Genomic DNA, 20765 nt, shown 5'->3' on the forward strand with positions numbered 1-20765 from the left:
AGAGGGGAGGCCTAAGAATTTCTGTCTCCCACAAGCTCTCCTGTGGTGCTGATGCTCTTGGTGTCAGGACCACACTCTGAGAACAGATGGTTTAAAGAAATAAATCTCTTGTTTATGTGATAGCTGTTAAGGGGTGTTCCTTTTAACTTTGGAAAACTCAAAGAAGAAAAGTGAATACAAATGCTCTGGAGGGGAAAAAATAGCACACCGCTATTAAAGACTGACCCTGCATAAGCCTGGCAGGCATTAGAAAAGCCAGCACTTCCTCTCAGAGACCTGTTGGATACAGGTGTTGAAAATACCAGCCCATGGCAGGGAAGAACAAAGCCAGAGTCGAGAGTGTTCTTGGGTTCTCCTTCCTCTTATTTCTGCTTTTCCCTGTGAGTGTTCAAGTGTGGCATATTATAAAGAAGCAATAAGATCTTCTTGTTTATCAGTCAGCCCTGGTAACCCAGAGTCCATATAAACCCCTGCGCCCATCAGTTCCATATGCTGTCAGTCACGTACAGTAAGGAAATACCCTCTCTTTTTCAGAACTAGCCTTACAGTTATGAGCTATGAAATGGTCATTACAGATCATACACCCCAAAAGTGCCCCTCGGGGGTATGGAGAGATGGTTCAGTAGTTAAGAGCACTTGCTGCTCTTCCAGAGGAGCTGGGTTCAGTTCCCAGCACCAACATGGCGACTCACAACCTTCTCTAACTCCAATCCCAAAGGATATAATGCCCTCTTCCTGAAGGTTCCAGGCATGTTGTGGTGCATAGACACACATGCAGGCAAAACACACATACACATAGAATAATTATAAAAACTAATAATAAAGAAAACAATTGTCTTTCTTTTCATTTTTCCCCCCAGGCCAGAAGTGGAGGATGTTAAGACAGGGTTTCACCATGTAGCTCTGGCTGTCCTGGAACTCACAGAGATTCGCCTACATCTGCCTCCTGAGTGCTGGGATTAAAGGCTTGCACCATCGTGCCCAGTTCAAATTTTTCTTTCTTAAAAGTTTCCTTTCTCATGGTCAAGAGCTCATGGAGTCTGTGCTCATCAACCAGAATAAGAACACAAATAATGAAGCCGGACAGTGGTGGCTTTAATCCCAGCACTCAGAAGGCAGAGAGGCAGGCAGATCTCTGTGAGTTGGAGGCCAGTCTGGGCTACAGAGTGAGTACCAGGAAAGGCGCAAAGCTGCACAGAGAAACCCTGTCTCAAAAAACCAAAACCAAAAAAAAGCAAAGGACATAAATAATGAAATAAGGATGAGGTACAACTTATCCAGCAAAATGGGTCTTTGCTTTATTCTAAAAATAATATTCAACATACATATCCCACCATTTAAAATTTAAAATATAGATATATCTCTTAAGATAATGTTTTTCTCTATCCTTAGCTCTTCCTCCAGGTTTGTGCTAACCAAACTCAATCAACCAACAAACCAAAAACACAAACTAAAAGTACTTACTGCCGGTGGCCACAGGGAAGGGAGAGAATCACGCCTTCCCACATGTCTACTTACGGCATTCCACAAGAAGCCTCTCTGTGTCATCGCCATCCAGGAGCGGTTGACTTGACCGCACATGATTGTATCTCTAAAACTGAGGTACAAGAAAATCTAAATGCAGAGAAAAGAAACAGATGATTTTGAATGATATATGAATTTTGGTATAGATCTTCCATTGTGTGTGTTAGTAATGACAACATCATCCATATATTAGAAAAGTAGACAAATACACACAATCCTAGAGACCTATACAAGACAATCTCACCAAGTACGGTATGGTCAATAGACTGGATATGATGGTACATATCTGTCATCCCATTACTTTCAGATACAGGAGGATTGTGAGTTCAGGGCCTGGAATGTATATCGAGACACCCCTCTTTCAATAAATAAATAAATGAATGAAGAAATAAACCTTCTCTTTTATCCCATAAAAGTCACATGGCTACCCTGTAGGAAGCGTCCTACAGACGTAGCCATATATCTATGTCATAAAAAATCAGAGATCCGAGGTCTCACCCAGCCCTTGGAGAGGAATATTACAAGAAACCCAGACTTTCTCTTTCATTTATAAGGACCCTGAAATTTCAAGGGGGATGTCCTGGTAGTCCAGGGTAAATGCCCCATCTCAAGACCCTTAATCACATCTGAAAAAAGTCATTTTGCCATGTAAGGTAGCACATTCAAAGGTTCTTGAGACTAGGAAGGTGATATATTTGGGAGGTTCTGCCTATTGTGCTATGTAATAACAAACACTAAATTTAAAAGAGCAGTGAAGAAAATGCACTTGAGGACACTGTAATTATATTTGTTGTACTTTACTGACTAAACCAGGTGGTGAGCACATGGCTGCTCATTATATTTCTTTGCATGTCTGGAATACCTTATGATCTCACTTTTGAATAAAATACATAGGAATAAATTCAAGTAAGGATGTGAAAGGGTGGTCAGTAAACTGAAAATAATGAAACACTGGAAACTGAGGATGATTAAATAAATAGAACAATAAATTGAAAGACACAATAATAACATAAAAGGAACTAAGTCATATGTTTATACCTGCCCATGACATAAACATTAAATACATACAATCCTGGAGACCTATACCAGACAATCTCACCAAGTATCCAAAGAACAGATATTACGAACAGTAAAAATATCAAGATGTCGAATCTATCTCAAGTCTACAGATTCATTAAATAATGTCAACTTTCCAAAGGTTCCTTTTGTAGAAATGGAAGCCAATCCCACTGGACTACACCTCACCTCTCCCAGATCCTGTAACCAATCCCTTTACTGGCTGTAAGTTACCCCCAAATAAACCTCCTTTTTAACTACATGGAGTTGCCTTCTTAAATTCCCCACATTAGGGGGCTCCACATTTCAATGTAGAATAAGCCCTTCAGACCTACACTCTATCATAAATCTCTATTTTCTCCTAAGGAATGGGGCCGTATTACATAATATATAAGGAATTTTCAAATGTTCGTATGCAATAACCTTTGGAAATACTAGAAATTAATTCCACGTGCAATACTGGCTGTTGCCAATATAGTTCACGGGAAGAACACTGGGGTGAGGAACTAGACTTTCCAACTTAATTCCATAGATAATCACCAGTTGGATTATTTTGTCTAAATCAGAAAAGTGACAAGATGAGGCACAGAGAAAAAGAGGAGTTTTAAGAAAACTGTACACCAGTAAAGTCTACAAGATAAGAGGTTATCGATTCTGTTAATGTCTCAGTTCCCACTCTATGCCTGAGAACTGGGGGGTCTCAGGAGACAAAAGAACATCCAGAGATCCATCAATAATGTAGCGAGAAAGGGGAATGGAAGGGCCCACCTCAAGAGAAATAGAGGGATGTAACAAGAAAACAAAAGATGAAAGAGGAAAGAAACTCCAGAGCCTCTAGCAGGGTGAGAACAACAAAGAACCCATGGGTACAAGGAAGCCAGCACACCAGGAGACTGAAGTGGATCGAGTGCTGTCGGATCCAAGTCAAGGTAACAGAGGCAGCTGCAAGAGTCAACCAAAGATCTGAGACTCTTTGAGCATGTAGCCCCTCCTCCCCTTCTGGACTTGCTGGAGAAGAGTGAAGCTCCCGGAAGATAATCAGAACACACTGGGGATGGCAGGTGTAGAATGTGAGCAGTACACCAAAGCACCAGAAGCACACCAGGTAACTGACCTTAAATGACAAAATCAGGGTCAAATTCCAGCTTTCTGTAGAGGAAGACCTCTAGGTCAGGAGCTCTATGATTTTAAGATTCTATGATTCTTTGCTACCTAAAAGATGCAATACTCTTCATGTAGAAAAGGATGTGCAATGTTCAGAAGGACTAATTCTCTTCTCCCATAATCTGGGACTAGCTTGGTATCAGGGTATCAGCATGTGTTCCTCCACATGAGACCAGCAAGAAGAACTGGGGAGAAGCTGAGCAGTCACCACACACTGTCGTTGTAGAAGCCAGCTCACTAGAGAAGGACTTCAGGACACAGATGTGTCCTCTGGCAGTGCCAGAACCCCTCTGTATTGTTAGACTGCCTGGTTACTAATGCACAGCATGTGAGAAGTCTTGCTTGTGAACACAATAAAAGACAAACAAACAAATCCAGATGCAACTGGATGGAGAAAACATACAGTATAAATCTTTAAAATTCGGCATAATTCATCCATCTCGGAATTAAAGGACTGTGGGCACCAACGAACAATAGTTGCAACATCTCCTCAGTGCAGAACCATCTGCCACGTCTGCTCCCCATTGCTGCCATACAATGAACAGAGCCTTTAGGAGGAGTTTGACTTACTTGTCCTATCACAGACCATCACTGACAAGCCGATGGGAACTGAAGCAGAGACCACAGAGGAACACTGCTGACTGGCTGGCAACGCATCGTTTGCTCACTCTGCTTTCTTACACTGGGAGAGTCACGTACCCAAGGGCGGCTCCACCCACAGTGGGTGGGGCCCTCCCACATCAATCACTAATCAAGAAAATGCCCCACAGACTTGCCTACAGACAGCCCCTCGACAAGCACTCCTTCTCCTCAGATGACTCTAGTTCGTGCCGCGGTGACAAACTGGCCAGCAGGGTACACAGACCCACACCAGTCAAGGCATTCCACGGGAGCCCAGCGCTCCAGCTACTCAGTCAGATTGATGAAGAATTCCCATCCATTTCTTAAATCTTGTAAAATATGAAGAGGAAGAGATGAAAAATGAAAAAAAAAATCCTATGGAAATCCTTTTGCCAAGCAGGAAGTTCCTTTGACAGCTGGATCCAATGACTGACTGGGTAGGTGGGCCTATGAGTGACTTCTGCCACCAAGAAACTCAAAGGGAAAAAAAGCAAAATGTAACAAAACATTAAAATGTCAGTTTGGGCCGACAGCCTATCAGGGGCCACAGCCTGAATCGCTATACCTGGGGATACCAGGATGGAAACAATGATGGCAGGGAGGGACCTGAGTCCCTGCCCTTTCCTAGAGCCGTTAGGTGGAACTGGGCAAAGAGGCACTGGCAATGCATATGTGTGTGTGTGTGTGTGTGTGTGTGTGTGTGTGTGTGTGTGTGTGTGTGTGTGTGTGTGTGTGATGGACCAAGGTGTCAAGGCCCAAGCAAAGTGAGGAGACTCTGAGTGTCCCTTGGGAGACTGTACTATTAATGGCTGCCTTTCAGAGGAAGGAGGTGGGTCCGCCCTACATGGTAAGGGCATGGTATGGAATGTGGGAGGCCAAACTGCATGAGGGGATGATCTGGCAGGGGGGTTAGAGGTTAAGTAAATAGAAAAGTGATCTTATCAAAAAGAGGGGAGGCCAGGGACCGCAGAAAGAGTATAAAGCAAGAGGGAAGATGGTGGGGTTTGGCAGCGTGAGGATAAATGCCCTGTGTCATGAGGGGCTAGCTTATACTGTACGCCAGGAAGATGTAGTGGGTAGCCATTCCAGCTTGGATCTGGAAGTTCCAACCCCCATTGAGACTCTGGCAACTGTCATGCCTACGAGGCGGGGCGAGGGGAGGTGCTGGAAACCCGAGAGCTGGATGGGCGAGCGCTCTCTCTGGGCGCGCTCTCTGGGCCTGGACCCTGGATGGTGGAGATTGACTGTGCAGAGCTCCAGAGAACACCGCTGGATTGCGATACACCTTCCCCAGACCCCCGCAACCTATCCATTCCTTCATTTGTAAGTCATCCACTAAATAAATCTTCCTTTTAACTACGTGGAGTGGCCTTTATAATTTTTCCCCAATATCTGGCGCCCACGTGGGTCAAATTCCAAAGGCCTGGGCGGCTCCTGTCCTCAGCCTCCTCCCCGGCTGGCGGGTACCTAAACCCGCCTGCAAAGTTCCATATAACCAGTCCATTCCCGAAAAGGGGAGCAGCTAGTCCGGTCTCAGCTCCCTAGCTTAGCCCCGAGACCAGTGAAAAACCGCTGCGAGTGAGGTATCCGGCCCCCGACTCCTGGCCATCCCGCCATCTGCCTCCAGCTGCCGCCAGCCAAGGTTGCCAGCAGGCCCTGCTTTGGAGCTGTACCAGCACTGCCTGCTGGTTGAAAAGGGCTACTACACCCCCCATACCACAGAAAGGTAAGATAAGCAAACCAGCATTTTATTTCAAGTAAAAGTACTTGATAATTTTACATCTTAAAATTGACTAACAAATTTTGAGTAATTCTTGTAATATGGCCAACAACATTACCTCACAAGAATTTAAAAACCTTTTTGCCTGTATGATGAATGACATTCTCCTGGAAATATATGACCTTCCTCAGGCATATTTGGCCTGTACCATTTTGGCATTCATCGTAATAATTCACACAGTGTTCAAACACTGCTTTAATAAGAAGAACAAAGATGAGTCATTATTGGGACTGATACAGGCTTTAAAAGATAGCAATGAAGACTTACAGAAAAAGAATCTCTTTCTGGAATCTGCTTTAAAAGATAGCAATGAAGACTTACAGAAAAAGAGTCTCTTTCTGGAATCTGCCTTCAAAGATAGCAGTGAGGGCTTACAGAGAAAGATTCTCTTTCTGGAATCTGCTTTAAAAGATAGCAATGAAGACTTACAGAAAAAGAGTCTCTTTCTGGAATCTGCCTTCAAAGATAGCAGTGAGGGCTTACAGAAAAAGATTCTCTTTCTGGAATCTGCTTTAAGAGATAGCAATGAAGACTTACAGAGAAAGAATCTCTTTCTAGAATCTGCTTTCAAAGATAGCAATGAAGGCTTACAGAAAAAGATTCTCTTTCTGGAATCTGCTTTAAAAGATAGTAATGAAGGCTTACAGGAAAAGATTCTTTCTCTAGAATCTGCTAATCAGGATTTACAAAACAGGCTTGTACCCAAAATTGATTTTATTGATAATAAATATGAATATCTAATGGATAGAACACTAACTCTCCAGAGTGAAGTTATGGCTACTCAGACATTGCATAAGGAAGAAAGATTATCATTAATTGATAAGATAAGGTCCATGGAATCATGTGCTTCTGAGGAAAATAAAAATGTCTATGATTCCATGAGAAATCTGGAGTCCCTTGCAAGAGAGGAGGTTCACTCCCTAGAACAGACCCTAGGTGCTCGTTTGCAAGCCCTAGAAGAAACTCTCAGTAAACATGACAAGGGAACTAATAAGCAGAAGGTCAAGACCATAGAGGTTGTAACATCTCCAAACAGCTCTCATACAATGGCTTATCCTGTTATCGTCCATGAGAAGCCAGCAGATGACACACACCCCGAGCCATATATGACATATACATTAGAACCAATTTCAACAAGGGACTTTAAAAATATAAAGGAAGCAGTAGTTACATATGGGATACATTCCACATACGTAAAACAGATGTTAAATTCATGGTCTACCTCACATAGAATCATCCCAGATGACTGGCATCAGTTAATTTCAGCTGTTCTAGAATATAGCCAGCAGCTACAGTGGAAGAGCTGGTTGAGAGAAGAGGCAAAAAATTTAGAACAACAAGGTAAACTCAGAGGTTTTGTGATCTCCCAAGATCAAATACTTGGTGAGGGATGTTTTGCTGACAGGAATGTACAAGCCACTTATGATGAGCATACAATATTCCTATGCCATACAGCAGCTCTAAATGCTTGGGAAAAAATTCCAGAACCTGGAAAACCAACTGAGGTATACACAAAGATATTTCAGGGACCGCATGAATCTTTCACTGATTTTTTACAAAGGCTGAACACAGCTATAACAAAAGCTGTATCAGATAAAGAATTAAGAAAAGTATTAACTGAGTCCTTGGCATTCGACAATGCTAATGCAGAGTGCAGAAGAATACTTACACCACTAAAGATCAGATCAGCTCCTTTGGAAGAATGGATTCAGTACACTAGTGGTGTTCAGTCTCTTAACTACAGTAATGAGGCTTGGATAGGAGAGACAAATCCCAGAGGTGAAAGAAGGCCCCGTGTTACCAAATGTTTTAAGTGTGGTACACCAGGTCATATAAGTAAAAAGTGTACGTGGGGTACTCCTAGAAGTAATACTCCTTCTAGGAATAGCCTAAACAGGAGACCCCAACCACCTCCTGGATTATGTAGAAGGTGTGGCAAAGGCCAACATTGGACCAATGATTGCAGATCAAAAATAGATATATGAGGCAACCCTTTACTGGCGGGAAATGCCTCAGGGGGCCTCTTGCAGGCCCCCAAATCAAATGTAGTACGAACATTCCCAGCCACTGTGGAAGAAATTCCTCTCCAGGACAACTGAATAAACCAATGCCTAATGTAAAAACCGATACTGCAATGGATGATAAAACAGCTTTGATAGCTGGATCACAGTTTACAAAGAACACTATAAAACAAATATTTTGGCAGACTTCCATAAATGAACAAAGACCAAAGCTTAGAATTCGAATTAATGGCCTGGTTCTGGAGGGCCTGGTAGACACAGGTGCAGATGTGACTATAATTACACCAAAATCATGGCATCCGAATTGGCCTCTTCAAGAGGTAGATGTCCAACTGTTAGGGATTGGCACCCTATCTCAGATAAAACAGAGTTCGAGATGGGTTGAATGCATAGGGCCAGAAGGACACAGAGGAAGGCTGAAGCCATATGTAGCAAATGTAGCAGTAAATCTTTGGGGCCGAGATCTGTTACAACAGTGGAATACCCAGATTAAAATTCCTACACTTTCAGAAAAGGAATACAGACCAATGCATGTTTCTAGGAATAATATCATAACATGCTATAAAAATCAGTCACCAACCATTCAGGCTGTTCACAAACAGAGCACGACTGTTGTTGAACTCCGTTGTTGAACTCTCAGAAGTACCAACTGCCTTACCTTTAAAATGTCTAACTAATAAACCTGTCTGGGTTGGACAATGGCCTTTGACAAAAGAGAAGCTACAAGCTTTAGAACAGCTGGTTCAAGAGCAGTTAAATGCTCAACACATTGAAGAATCTACCAGCCCTTGGAATTCTCCTGTATTTGTTATTAAAAAGAAATCTGGTAATTGGAGAATGCTGACAGATCTGAGAGCTATTAATAAAGTAATTCAGCCAATGGGCTCCCTACAGACTGGGATGCCCTTGCCCTCTATGCTACCAAAAGAATGGCCTATAATAGTTATTGACTTAAAAGACTGTTTCTTTACCATACCCTTACAGGAAAATGATAGAGAAAAATTTGCCTTCACAGTACCTAATTATAATAATTCTCAGCCAGTCAAGAGATATCAATGGAAGGTCCTCCCACAGGGAATGTTAAACAGCCCTACTTTGTGTCAATACTTTGTGCAGAAACCATTAGAGATAATTCGTGTAAAGTTTCCACAATCCATAATTTATCACTATATGGATGATATCCTATTAGCTGATCCAAAGTTAGATACATTAGAAAGCATGTTTGAAGAAGTAAAAAAAGTTTTGCCTCGCTGGGGACTGCAAATTGCTCCTGAAAAAATACAAAGAGGAGATTCTATTAATTACTTAGGATATAAGATAGAGCTACAAAAAATTAGGCCCCAAAAGGTACAACTAAGAAGAGATAGATTGAAGACTCTTAATGATTTTCAAAAGTTATTAGGAAGCATTTCCAACTTACTGGGTATCATGGGAATACCCAAAGATGGACTAAAAAATTTGGCTAATACTCTAGAAGGGGACAAAGAATTAAATAGTCCAAGAGAATTATCAGCCGAAGCTGAGAAGGAATTGGCTCTAGTAGAAAAGACAATTCGAGAAGCACATGTGGATCGTGTGGATCCAGAACTTAAATGCATTCTTGTCATATTCCCCTCCAGACATTCCCCAACAGGTATTTTGATGCAGAGGGAAGATATTATATTGGAATGGATATTCCTACCACGTAAACCAAATAAGAAATTAAAGACTTATATAGAAAAGATCTCTGATTTGATTCAAAAGGGTAAATTAAGACTTCGCCAGTTGACAGGAATGGACCCAGCAGAAATTGTAGTACCATTAACTAATGAGGAAATTTCATCACTATGGAAAGATAATGAATACTGGCAGAGAGCCTGTAGTAACTTTTTGGGAGAGATTAACAACCACTATCCCAAAAGCAAGAGAATAGAATTCATAAAGAAGACTGAATGGGTCCTTCTTCACATTGTACGACAAAAGCCAATTTCTGGAGTCCTCACATTCTATACTGATGCAAATAAATCAGGGAAAGCAGGATATAAATCAGGAGACTTAAGTAAAGTGGTGCAAAGTCCATATAGCTCTGTACAAAAGGCAGAACTGCATGCCATTCTTATGGTACTGATGGACTTCACAGAACCCCTCAATATAGTCACTGACTCTCAATATGCAGAGAGAGTTGTTTTACATATTGAAACTGCTGAATTTATTCCTGATAATACAGAATTAACTTCATTATTCATACAATTGCAGGAAATCATCAGAAAAAGGGAACATCCTATATATATAACACATATCAGATCCCATACAGGTCTGCCAGGACCTTTAGCACAAGGTAATGATGAGATTGATCAGTTACTAATAGGTAATGTGCTAGAAGCTTCAGAATGTCATAAGAAACACCATGTAAATAGCAAAGGTTTGAAGAAGGATTTCTCCATCACTTGGCAACAGGCTAAGGATATTGTGAAAAAATGTCCTACTTGTTCCATCTATAACCAAACTCCATTACCTGCAGGGAGTAATCCAAAAGGTATACAAAGAAATGAAATTTGGCAGATGGATGTGTTTCATTTTGCAGAATTTGGAAGATTAAAGTATGTACATCATACCATTGACACCTATTCAGGATTTCAATGGGCAACTCCTATGAGTTCTGAAAAGGCTGATTCTGTGATTACACACCTATTAGAAGTTATGGCCATCATGGGAATACCTGTACAAATTAAGACAGACAATGCCTCAGCATATGTCTCCAATAAAATGAGACAGTTCTTTGCTTATTACAATATAAAGCATGTTACAGGTATACCACATAATCCCACAGGCCAAGCAGTCATAAAGAGATCCAATCGAACTTTAAAGGATATGCTAAATAAACAGCAACAGGTAACAATGACTCCTAGAAATAGACTGCATAGTGCTTTATTAACCTTGAATTTTCTCAATGCTAATGAGAAAGGAACAACAGCTGCGGAGAGACATTGGATGACAGACAAAACTCCTGAGCTAAACCAACCAGTTTATTTCAAGGATGTGCTGACCTCAGAATGGAAACCTGGATATGTTCTACGTTGGGGAAGGGGTTTTGCCTTTGTTTCTGCAGGAGAAGAAAAGCTATGGATACCAACAAAATTAATAAAAATTCGATTCGAACAGGAAAAACCCCTTGATGAAGAGAAGTAAAAGATCATTCACCAATGTGACATCTCTACAAGTTGTAAGAAAAATTTAACAATCAAAGGGTGGGGTAGGGTTCTCTTTTTGTCTTTCCAGGATAATGGAAATACCCATCTTCCAAAACTCATAAGGCCTTGGATATCCGGATATTTACAGCAGAAAGGAAGAATCTATTGGTACCAATCTACACATGGTAAAATCTCACTGTCTAACATCTTTCTCTCTATCAATCTAGAAAAGTTGTGGTTCCAATTTAATTATAGCCAAGCTGGCTTTGGAGATGGAGTTGCCTCACTCCTTCTCTAAACCCAAGCATATTGCTAAAAGAAAAGTTTGAGAGATTCTTCAGTCCCGTATCAGAAGAGCCCTCTGGTGTGAGACAGAAGGAAACCAATAAAAAGGGACCATTGTCATCTAAATTCTAATTCTCTCCATGTTTACTCTTGATTTCTCAGAATCCTTTCTTACATGCTATGTCCTCTTTAAATCCAAACCTCCCATTTTTGATAACAAATAAGTTTTTCCAATAGCAATCTCAGAAGTCTCCAGAAGGAAGATGGGGCCCCAACAACAACAACTCTACCCAATCCAGAATGATGCCATGGTAATCATCATCATACTACACTTCTTGCCAGAATTTCAGACAATCTTGCCCATTACTCTAAAACTTGCTGCAGAACCTACAGTTAGTCTAACTGAGATTTAACTATCTGAGCTTTCTCACAGTACCCAACAGAGATAACATCACCCCCTAAACGGCAGGAAGCAATTCTAAGAAAACGACGCCCCTTCTCCCTTAGGTTTCATAATTCTCAGGGTTATGGATGACGGTTGTAGGGTTGGGGGTGGAAGAAAATATTAACTCAGTATTGTAAAAAAAAAAAAAATAAGGGGGGGGGAGAAGAAATGGAACGGATAGGTATAAGATATGATGGTAAATCATTGTATATACTAGTAAACAAACTTAGTAAAATAGCAACCTTAGACAATTTGCACTGTAATTTGTACTGTTATAGATTCTTATATGTTGATACAAATGTAAACTATTTTTATACTCCTGTTTAAGATAATTTGTATATTGATACAAATACAGAACTATATTTGTTATAATGTACATATATTTCTACTCTTCTTTGAAACATTTTTATATTGATACAAATGTAAATTTATATCTGTCATACTTTATATATGTTCTACTTCTGTTAGGATATTTGGTATATTGATATATATTTAAGATTATTGTCATATTGCATATTGCACTATATATTCCTACCTCTGTTATAAATATCTTGTGTATTGTCACAATTTTGAAGTCATCATTCTTCACCATACATTTGCTTATAGACCGTTTACCTTATTTATGTGAAGCCTTAGTCCTTAGGTTATTTCGGTAGATAAGATTTATAGATTTATAGTCGCCTATGCCTGTCATCTCTATAGTTACGTTAGTTAGGTTATCCAGATTTACAGATACATAGGTCAGATGGACAGGTAATCTTCAAACACTTCATAGACCTAGAGAATATGGCATTTAAATAACTTAGAATTCTGTTGACGTGAGGCACAATTGCTCCTGGCACCAATTGATCCCGAGAGAATGTTGGGCTTCTAAGACATTTCCATTTGGAAGTTTGTCTTTTTGGCACAAAATGGCCTACTGGGTAAAGAACTGCCCTTGCCTTGATGGCTGACAGTACAAATGCAATGCTGTCCTTCCTGGACAAGCGGGACACAAGGAAAGTGACCACTGTACTCTGCCAAGACAGGGTAAGATGGTCTTTCAGAATTCCTGCTTCTGAAAATGGTCTGTCAGATACTCTAGGCCTGTAGCCAATTTGAATGCACCAACAATGCTGAGAAACATTAGGTGACTGTCCAGGCTGCCAGCTGTCTTGGTCTACTCTTGCAAGACTCCCGAAAGTTGCTTGCATCCATCTTCCATTTCTCAGGGACCATTATATTCCTTCTCAGGTCTTTGATGGGACAACTTAGTATATATAATATCTTAGATAGAACATATTAAGTATTAGATTCAGGTTCTTTAGGATAGGACACCTTTGAATGATCTTTATAACATGCCATTTACCTATGCTCTATACTTCTCTGGATTTTAGAATGTGTTTCTTGCTTGATATTGTTTGCATTGGTTGTAGTTACATCTTATCTAGGTCATTATCCCTCATTATTTCTGGACAATATTTGATAACCATTCCTTTGTATATAGTCTTGTATTAGTTTAGAACCTTCTTATTTAGACAAAAAGGGGGAGATGTAGTGGGTAGCCATTCCAGCTTGGATCTGGAAGTTCCAACCCCCATTGAGACTCTGGCAACTGTCACGCCTACGAGGCGGGGCGAGGGGAGGTGCTGGAAACCCGAGAGCTGGATGGGCGAGCGCTCTCTCTGGGCGCGCTCTCTCTGGGCCTGGACCCTGGATGGTGGAGATTGACTGTGCAGAGCTCCAGAGAACACCGCTGGATTGCGATACACCTTCCCCAGACCCCCGCAACCTATCCATTCCTTCATTTGTAAGTCATCCACTAAATAAATCTTCCTTTTAACTACGTGGAGTGGCCTTTATAATTTTTCCCCAATAGGAAGACATCATGACGAGGGGAACATTTGCCTAGCAAGTGTAACAGGAAATGAATGGTTGGTATCTATGTGGTAGAAATCACCTGAGTAAATGCATCAGAAAGTTGGGAGGTTTCATTCCCTAGGGAGCATTTCAAAGTATGAAAAAGAATACTAGAAAGCACCTTGATGTACTACACTAGATTTGGGAATAGTCAGAACTTTAATATATAAAGCACTGCTTCTGATCAAGAAATTTACTTTACAGCAAAAAAAAAAAAAAAAAAAAAAAAAAGCCACAGTGGCCCTAAGGTCGCAAGAGTCACAGGCCTTACTGTGCTCTCACCACCCAGTGCAGCTAGTTCAATGCAATAGTAGAATGGGGTTGTGGAGACTCAGTTTCAGTGTCAAGACAGGTGACAACATCTAGTTCAAGGTTCTCTAAAAGGCTGCATGTGGTCAGTGTGGTGGTTTGAAAGAAAATGGCCCCCAAAGAGAGTGGCACTATTAGGAGGTGTGGCTTTCTTGGAGGTTTCATATATGCTCAAGCCACACCCAGTGAGTCAGTTCACTACCCGTTGCCTTTGGATCAAGATGTAGAACTCTCAGCTCCAGCACCGTCTGCCTGCATGCTGCCACTAAACCTCTGAGCTGTAAGTGAACCACCCAACTGAATGTTTTCCATGCTCATGTTGTCTCTTCCCAGCAATAAAACTCTAGCTGAGATAGTCAGGGATGGAAATGATGGTAACAGATTCACTGCTTCCCTTTGTAACCAACCAGCAAACCTTTGCTTCCCATTCCCATGATCTGATGCAGCTGACTTGAGGAACACTTCTAAAATTACTGCCTGCAGGTCTCAGTCCCAAAAGAAAGAATATTGCACAAAGAGAAAAAACAATGATCTTACTGAGCTGACCATCACCTGGCTGCTCTGATTATAGACAAAGAAGGGGTTATTGTGCTGTGGTGGCTATCAAGAGGGTGGCCTGCCTTCCCATGATGGATGTAAAGAAGAGTGTGTCAGGAATATAAGACGCCCTGTGGCCATCTCCAGCGTTACCATGCCCTGCAATGGTAACCCAATGGAAAACAACAAGGACCCAATCTACAAACTCCAAATGACCCAGGCCCTTCAGGAATGACAAAGGTTTGGCTTACTGTACCAGGCTAGGAACCACAACCACCTGAGGTGCTAACTGAAGACAAAGTGAGCTCAGACTTAGTGGGAAATACCAGCTACAACCTCATGGTCAGTTACTCGGACTCAATATGTCTGTCAGTCAGGCTTTTCATCATGGAAAGGATTAAATGGCTCATGATTTTAGTCTATGACCAGTTTACTCCATTGGTGTGGCTCGAGCTGAGGCATCGCAACGACAAGAGTGCAGTATGGAACAAGGATCTCACCACATGGTGGCCAGAAAGCAGAGGCGGAGAGTCCAGGACCAGATATAGCCCCAGAACTATGTATGAAACTGTACATCATCTCCTAATAATGACACCAAATTACAACCCACCAGTGAATTAACACACTGATTATGTCAACCTCAAGATGTAATCATGACTAGCTTAACGACTGGATCAAGTTTTTAACACACAGGCCTTTGGCGGGAGGCAGGGGAATACATCACATCTAAACCTTAACATTGTGACTATATATTAAATTGTCTACATCTTTTTAATTTATGTATATCTCCAATATCTTTTCTCTCTCTTTCCCCCATATATGTAATATCAGATACACTTTCACCACTTTTTATTAGGATTTTTAATTGTATATATTAAAGAGTAAACATACTCAATATTTTATCTACTTTTTCTAGAAAGAAGTTATATTTCCATTTACATATAGGTTAATTGTGTCATCTTAGGAAGATTTATTACCTTGCTATTGCCTATAATTAGAGATAAGGAGATTTATATGGATTATCAGTTGTCAGAGGTGGATTTATGATGGTTAATTCTATGTGACAATTGAGTCGGTCATAGGGTAAACATTATTTCTGGGTATGTCTGTGTAGGTGTTCTAAATGAGATTAACATTTAAATCAGGCTGGGGAAAAAAAGATTTCCTTTCAGAATGCCAATGAGTTTCACCCAAGCCACTGTAGGCTGATCAGGACTCACCCCTCCTTCTCCCCCGCTCTCTCCTTCACTCTCTCCCTTCCCCTCTCTCTTCTAAGCTATGATATGAGCCTTGCCCTGCCTTTGGATTCACATTTGTGTGGAGTTTACAACATGAATACTCTTGGTTCTCAAGCCTCCAGACTTACGCTGTAATGGTATCACTGGTTCTCTTGGGTTTCCACCTAGACAAATGAAAGGTCTTAGGACTCATAGCTTTCCCAGTTACATGAGCGGCCTCTTCAGAGAGCATGCATGCACACACACACTCACCAGTCATTGGTTTGTGTACCTAAAAAATGTCAACTTGAAGGAAACATTTATTTTAACTCAGAGGAAAGATTTATTATAACTCATAGCTACAGCCCATAGTCATTTGACTGTGTTGCTTCTGGCCTGTGGTGAGGCAAAGGAAACATGCTTTACTTCATGATGGCAGGAGAGGGAGAGCAAGAAGGATGGAGGGAGGAGAGAGAGAGAGAGGGAGACAACACCAAATGTACCCTTTGAAGGTATGCTTCCAATGCACCTCTATCAACTAGGTCTCAATTCCGAACAGCTCATTAAGATTAATCCATTGGTAAAGTTAGAGTCCTCGTGATCCAGTCACCTCTCTGAAAACTGCATTGAGGTCCAAGCCTCCAATAAACAAGTCTTTGAGCAGTATCTCCTATCCCAAGCACAACACTCTTTCTGGGAAGAACCCAGATTAACATAGGATCAAAATATACAGAATAAACAAACATGAAGGAGGAGCTTTAAAAATAAAAAAGGCCTGGGAAAAGTAAAGTGGCATCTTAAAGCTGGGAACATATTTTAAAAGGGGGGTGGAGGGGGTCCTAGAGAAAAGGGGGAGGGGTCCTAGAGACATACACAGATAATTTCTTTCTGGGGGATAAAAGAGGGTCTTAAAGAAAAACATCTCTGAATGTAATTTCAAAAATGGTGATAGTATTTATTAAATATGATTAATGTGTATTAATTCATATTGATTGCTATCCTTGATCTTGGATTTATTAGCCCTTAGAACTGTGAGAAATAAATTTCTGTTATTTCTAAGCCCTCCAGTCTATGAGCCTGTAGATCTATAGTGGGCCAAATGGACCAAGTTTTGGAAACTGTCTTCTAGGTACAGTATGTCTCGGAGAATAAACTTAAATTAGAGAAGTGGGGGGAGACTGGAAAGTTAGGCATTAATCCATTCATCAGTTTTTCTGTTTGATACTATAAACATGAGAAGTGCATGCTAGTTAGTGTCCTTGTTAGAGCTACTGTTGCTTCAGTGAAACACCATGACCACAGCAAGTTGGAGAGGAAAGAGTTTATTCAGCTTATACTTCTACATCATTGTCATCATTGAAGAAAGTCAGGACAGTCACATAGGGTAGGATCTTGGAGGCAGGGGCTGATGCAGAGGCCATGAAGGGATGCTGATTACTGGCTTGCTCCTCATGGCTTCTTAGGCCTGCTTTTTTATAGAACCCAGAACCACCAGCCCAGGGATGGTACCACCCACAATGGGCTGGGCCCTCCCCCATCAGTCACTAATTAATAAAATGCCTTCCAGCCCGATCTTATGGAGGAATTTCCTCAATGAGATTCCCTCCTTTCCAGTAACTCTAACTTGTTAAGTTAGATATGAAACTAGCCGTGTCAAGTTGATATGAAACTAGCCAGCACAGTTACATTATTTTATTTTATTTTATTTTTGAAACAGGGTCTCACCATGTCGCCGTGGCTGGTATGGAAAATTGCATACATTCTTAGAATACTACTTCTGTATCAGAAATAGAACATTAAACAATAGCCTCTATATAATATCCTAGTTTGGGCAAGCAGAACAAGATAATGGCTAAGAATAGAGCAGGTGCTATATCAGTATTTAACACTTTACAAGATTAAGCTTAAATAGAATGCACAATTAATCCATGGTGGCAGATTGTTTAACCATTAAGCATTTTATCCTTGGAAGTTTTATTTCTTTGAGATATTGTTAAATATCCCCTCTTAAGTTTCTGGAAGTCAAGGTGTTGTTATATTTTTTGGCATTAGATACTGTTAGAAATAGTTACTTTAAGCAGAAAACTTTTGACTTTATACTGGTCAAAGTCATTTTAATTTTGAAAAAAAAGAAGGGTTCCAATAACCCACCAAGGTTTACTTTTTTTGAGCAAAATTTTATTTCAAATAAATGAGTGTTTGTAGACCTTGAACACAAATACCTCCTAGAAGAGTTTGTTATATGAAGTGAATGAACCTGTTGGGATGGAATATGCTAGAAGGATACACTGAAGAGATGTAGGCAGGGGTCACAAGTTCTAACCCATCCTGGGCTACGGCTTTGGAGCCAGTGAGATAGATGGTGCAGCAGGTGAAGGCTCCTGCTGCCAAGCCTGACACCTGAGTTCCATCCCTGGACCCAGATGGTGGAAGAAGAGAACCAACTCCTGCACATTGTCCACTGGCCCTCACATGCTGTGGCACACGTGACTCCCCCACCACTGGAGTATGAAGTACTGCTTGGAAGAGGAATGAAGTTTAGTGATGGAACTGGAAGATAAATTAGAAAATGAAACAGGTCAGCAACATTGTAGGAAAGAGGAAACCAAAACAAAGAGGAAGAGAGCTGAAAAGTACCATGGTGTGCATTCACTCAGCCACAGAGACAAGCAGCCCACGAACACAGTGGGCACTCCATGGGACTCAGATCCCAAGGGCTTGGGGGTCTCAGCACAGTGTACTCTCCACCCAGCATTGTTTTGCCCAAGAACCTCATTTTGGAAACAGCATTATGAGGCAATCCTCCACAAGAAAGCAAACCAGAACTGATGCTACAACTTAAGTGGTCTGGGTATCTCCAGCTGAGGGAATGTGCTTCCCACACAAGAGGATTAACTTGAATCTTGGTACCCAAGAGACACCCAAGGATGCTGTTCCTCCCATTGATTCTGACTCTGTGTTGAGTAATAAATCACATGGTTACATGTTTCTGTGTCGTGTATCGTTTCCTCTCACAACAGGACCAGAACACAGGGAGATTTCAGTTGTAAGTGCATACATGATCCAGGTAAGCTATCATCTAGAGATCATCTCCCCTGTCCTTCAGAAGGTTTGGCCAGCTCAGAATGGGGGATAAACATGGCCCAACCAACATGAGGAACCAACACATTCCAAATTCTTAAAAGGTGGCAAGTGAGAGAGCGTTAGGAATGGAGACACAGGAATGAGACTAGAAACTATCACAGAACAACGGAATGACCTGGGAACTAGTGAGTAAAAGAAACTAGAAAGTAAGATAGTAACCATGCTTAAATTCCATGAGTGCAGCAAAAAGAACCAGGGACAAAACACACTGAGGAAGCACTTTATTTGCTTTGATATAAAAACAACTTTCTAAGTATCTAATCCTCCCCCAAATGGAACAGAATGTCTTTCAGTTAACAGTCTCCCCAGCATAGAAAGCACTAGGTCAGAGCTGCATAAACATTACTTTTAATGGAGACTCTTCATTCCTTGGCCTCCTCTGTCCATCTGGAAATAGTTCGGTAACCCTGTGCATCTCTCTCTCCATCCCCAACTCCTCCCCTAAAAGGAAGATACCCAATTATAAACTATGGGGGGAAGAACCAGGACACCAGCTCTGGTCCTGCTCCATGCTACTCTAATCGGAATGCAGGATGAATGCATCTGGTCTGCCCTGGGGGAGTCTACAGGTATTCAGCTGTGCAGTGACCAAAGGGTGAAATTTTCCTGATCTGTGAATGTAGGAATAAAGTCCCAGTCCTGGTCACTGGGCCTATGCTACCATCTTGTAGCAACTGGATCTGCCCATTTTCCAGCTTTCTACTCCATGCTTGGCTCCAGACTCAGATGAAAAGAGCTCTATATTGCTTTCTAAAACTTAAAGAATATCTGTAAAGATACTGTCCTGGCAGAGAGATTGGACATGTAGCTCTAAATATGTTCTTTATGTATAATTCTGCAACCCTATAAATTTTTAGCTATTTCTGGGACTTCCTAACTTAATTCTTCACTGTGATTTAAAATTCAATGATTCCAAAATTATATTCCTCTATTCCCCAAATCAGTTTACTTATCAAATATTGCTGTACCTCAGATGTATCTCAAACCTCACATTCTAGATTTAAATACTTAAAATTCCAAAGTGCTTGTGGAGTTAGAAATCAGTATCATCATTATAAGTATTAAAAAAGCCTCACTGTCATAACTGAAGCTTTTCTGTGTCCCACCCTATAGCATGAATCTTAAAGGTCTTATTAATAAAAACAAACCTGGAACCAAGTATTGGAGTGACGCTGGAAGATCAGAAAAGCAGAACAAGCCACAGCCCCCTCACCTTGCCAATTCCTCAGCTGATCCTGTTCCCTCAGGATGGAAGCTTCTGATTCCTCATCCAAAATGGATCTCAGTTGAACTGTGCTGCTCAAAGCCTAAAAGCTTAACCAGCTTACTTCCTGGTTTTTCATGCCTTATATACCTTTCTGCTTTCTGCCCTCACTTCCTGGGATTAAAGGTTCACTTCCTGGGATTAAAGGCGTGAGTCACCATGCCTGGCTGTTTCCAGTGTGGCTTTAAACTCACAGAGATCCAGATGGATCTCTGCCTCCCAAGTGATAGGATTAAAGCTGTGTGCCACCATTTTCTGTCCTCTGTATCTAGTGGCTCTTCTGTTCTCTCACCCCAGATAAGTTTATTAGGGTACACAGTATTTTGGGG

The 20765-nt window shown here is 41.2% G+C and overlaps 1 protein-coding gene across 13 annotated transcripts in view; it reads right to left on the reverse strand.

The window, feature by feature from the left end:
- The window catches only part of Fbxl13 (F-box and leucine rich repeat protein 13), a 214800-nt gene that overhangs the window by 123638 nt on the left and 70397 nt on the right, over positions 1-20765 (reverse strand). For all 13 annotated transcript variants that reach the window (XR_013049550.1, XM_076565962.1, XM_076565963.1 and 10 more), the window contains one exon: positions 1519-1614. Coding sequence is in view for 12 of the 13 variants with exons in the window: in XM_076565962.1 (XP_076422077.1) it covers positions 1519-1614 (96 nt within the window). In the remaining variant the exon portion in view is untranslated. The remainder of the gene's footprint in view (positions 1-1518; positions 1615-20765) is intronic.

This window comes from Peromyscus maniculatus, chromosome 3 (genome assembly GCF_049852395.1).
Source record: "Peromyscus maniculatus bairdii isolate BWxNUB_F1_BW_parent chromosome 3, HU_Pman_BW_mat_3.1, whole genome shotgun sequence".
Classification (NCBI taxonomy): domain Eukaryota; kingdom Metazoa; phylum Chordata; class Mammalia; order Rodentia; family Cricetidae; genus Peromyscus; species Peromyscus maniculatus.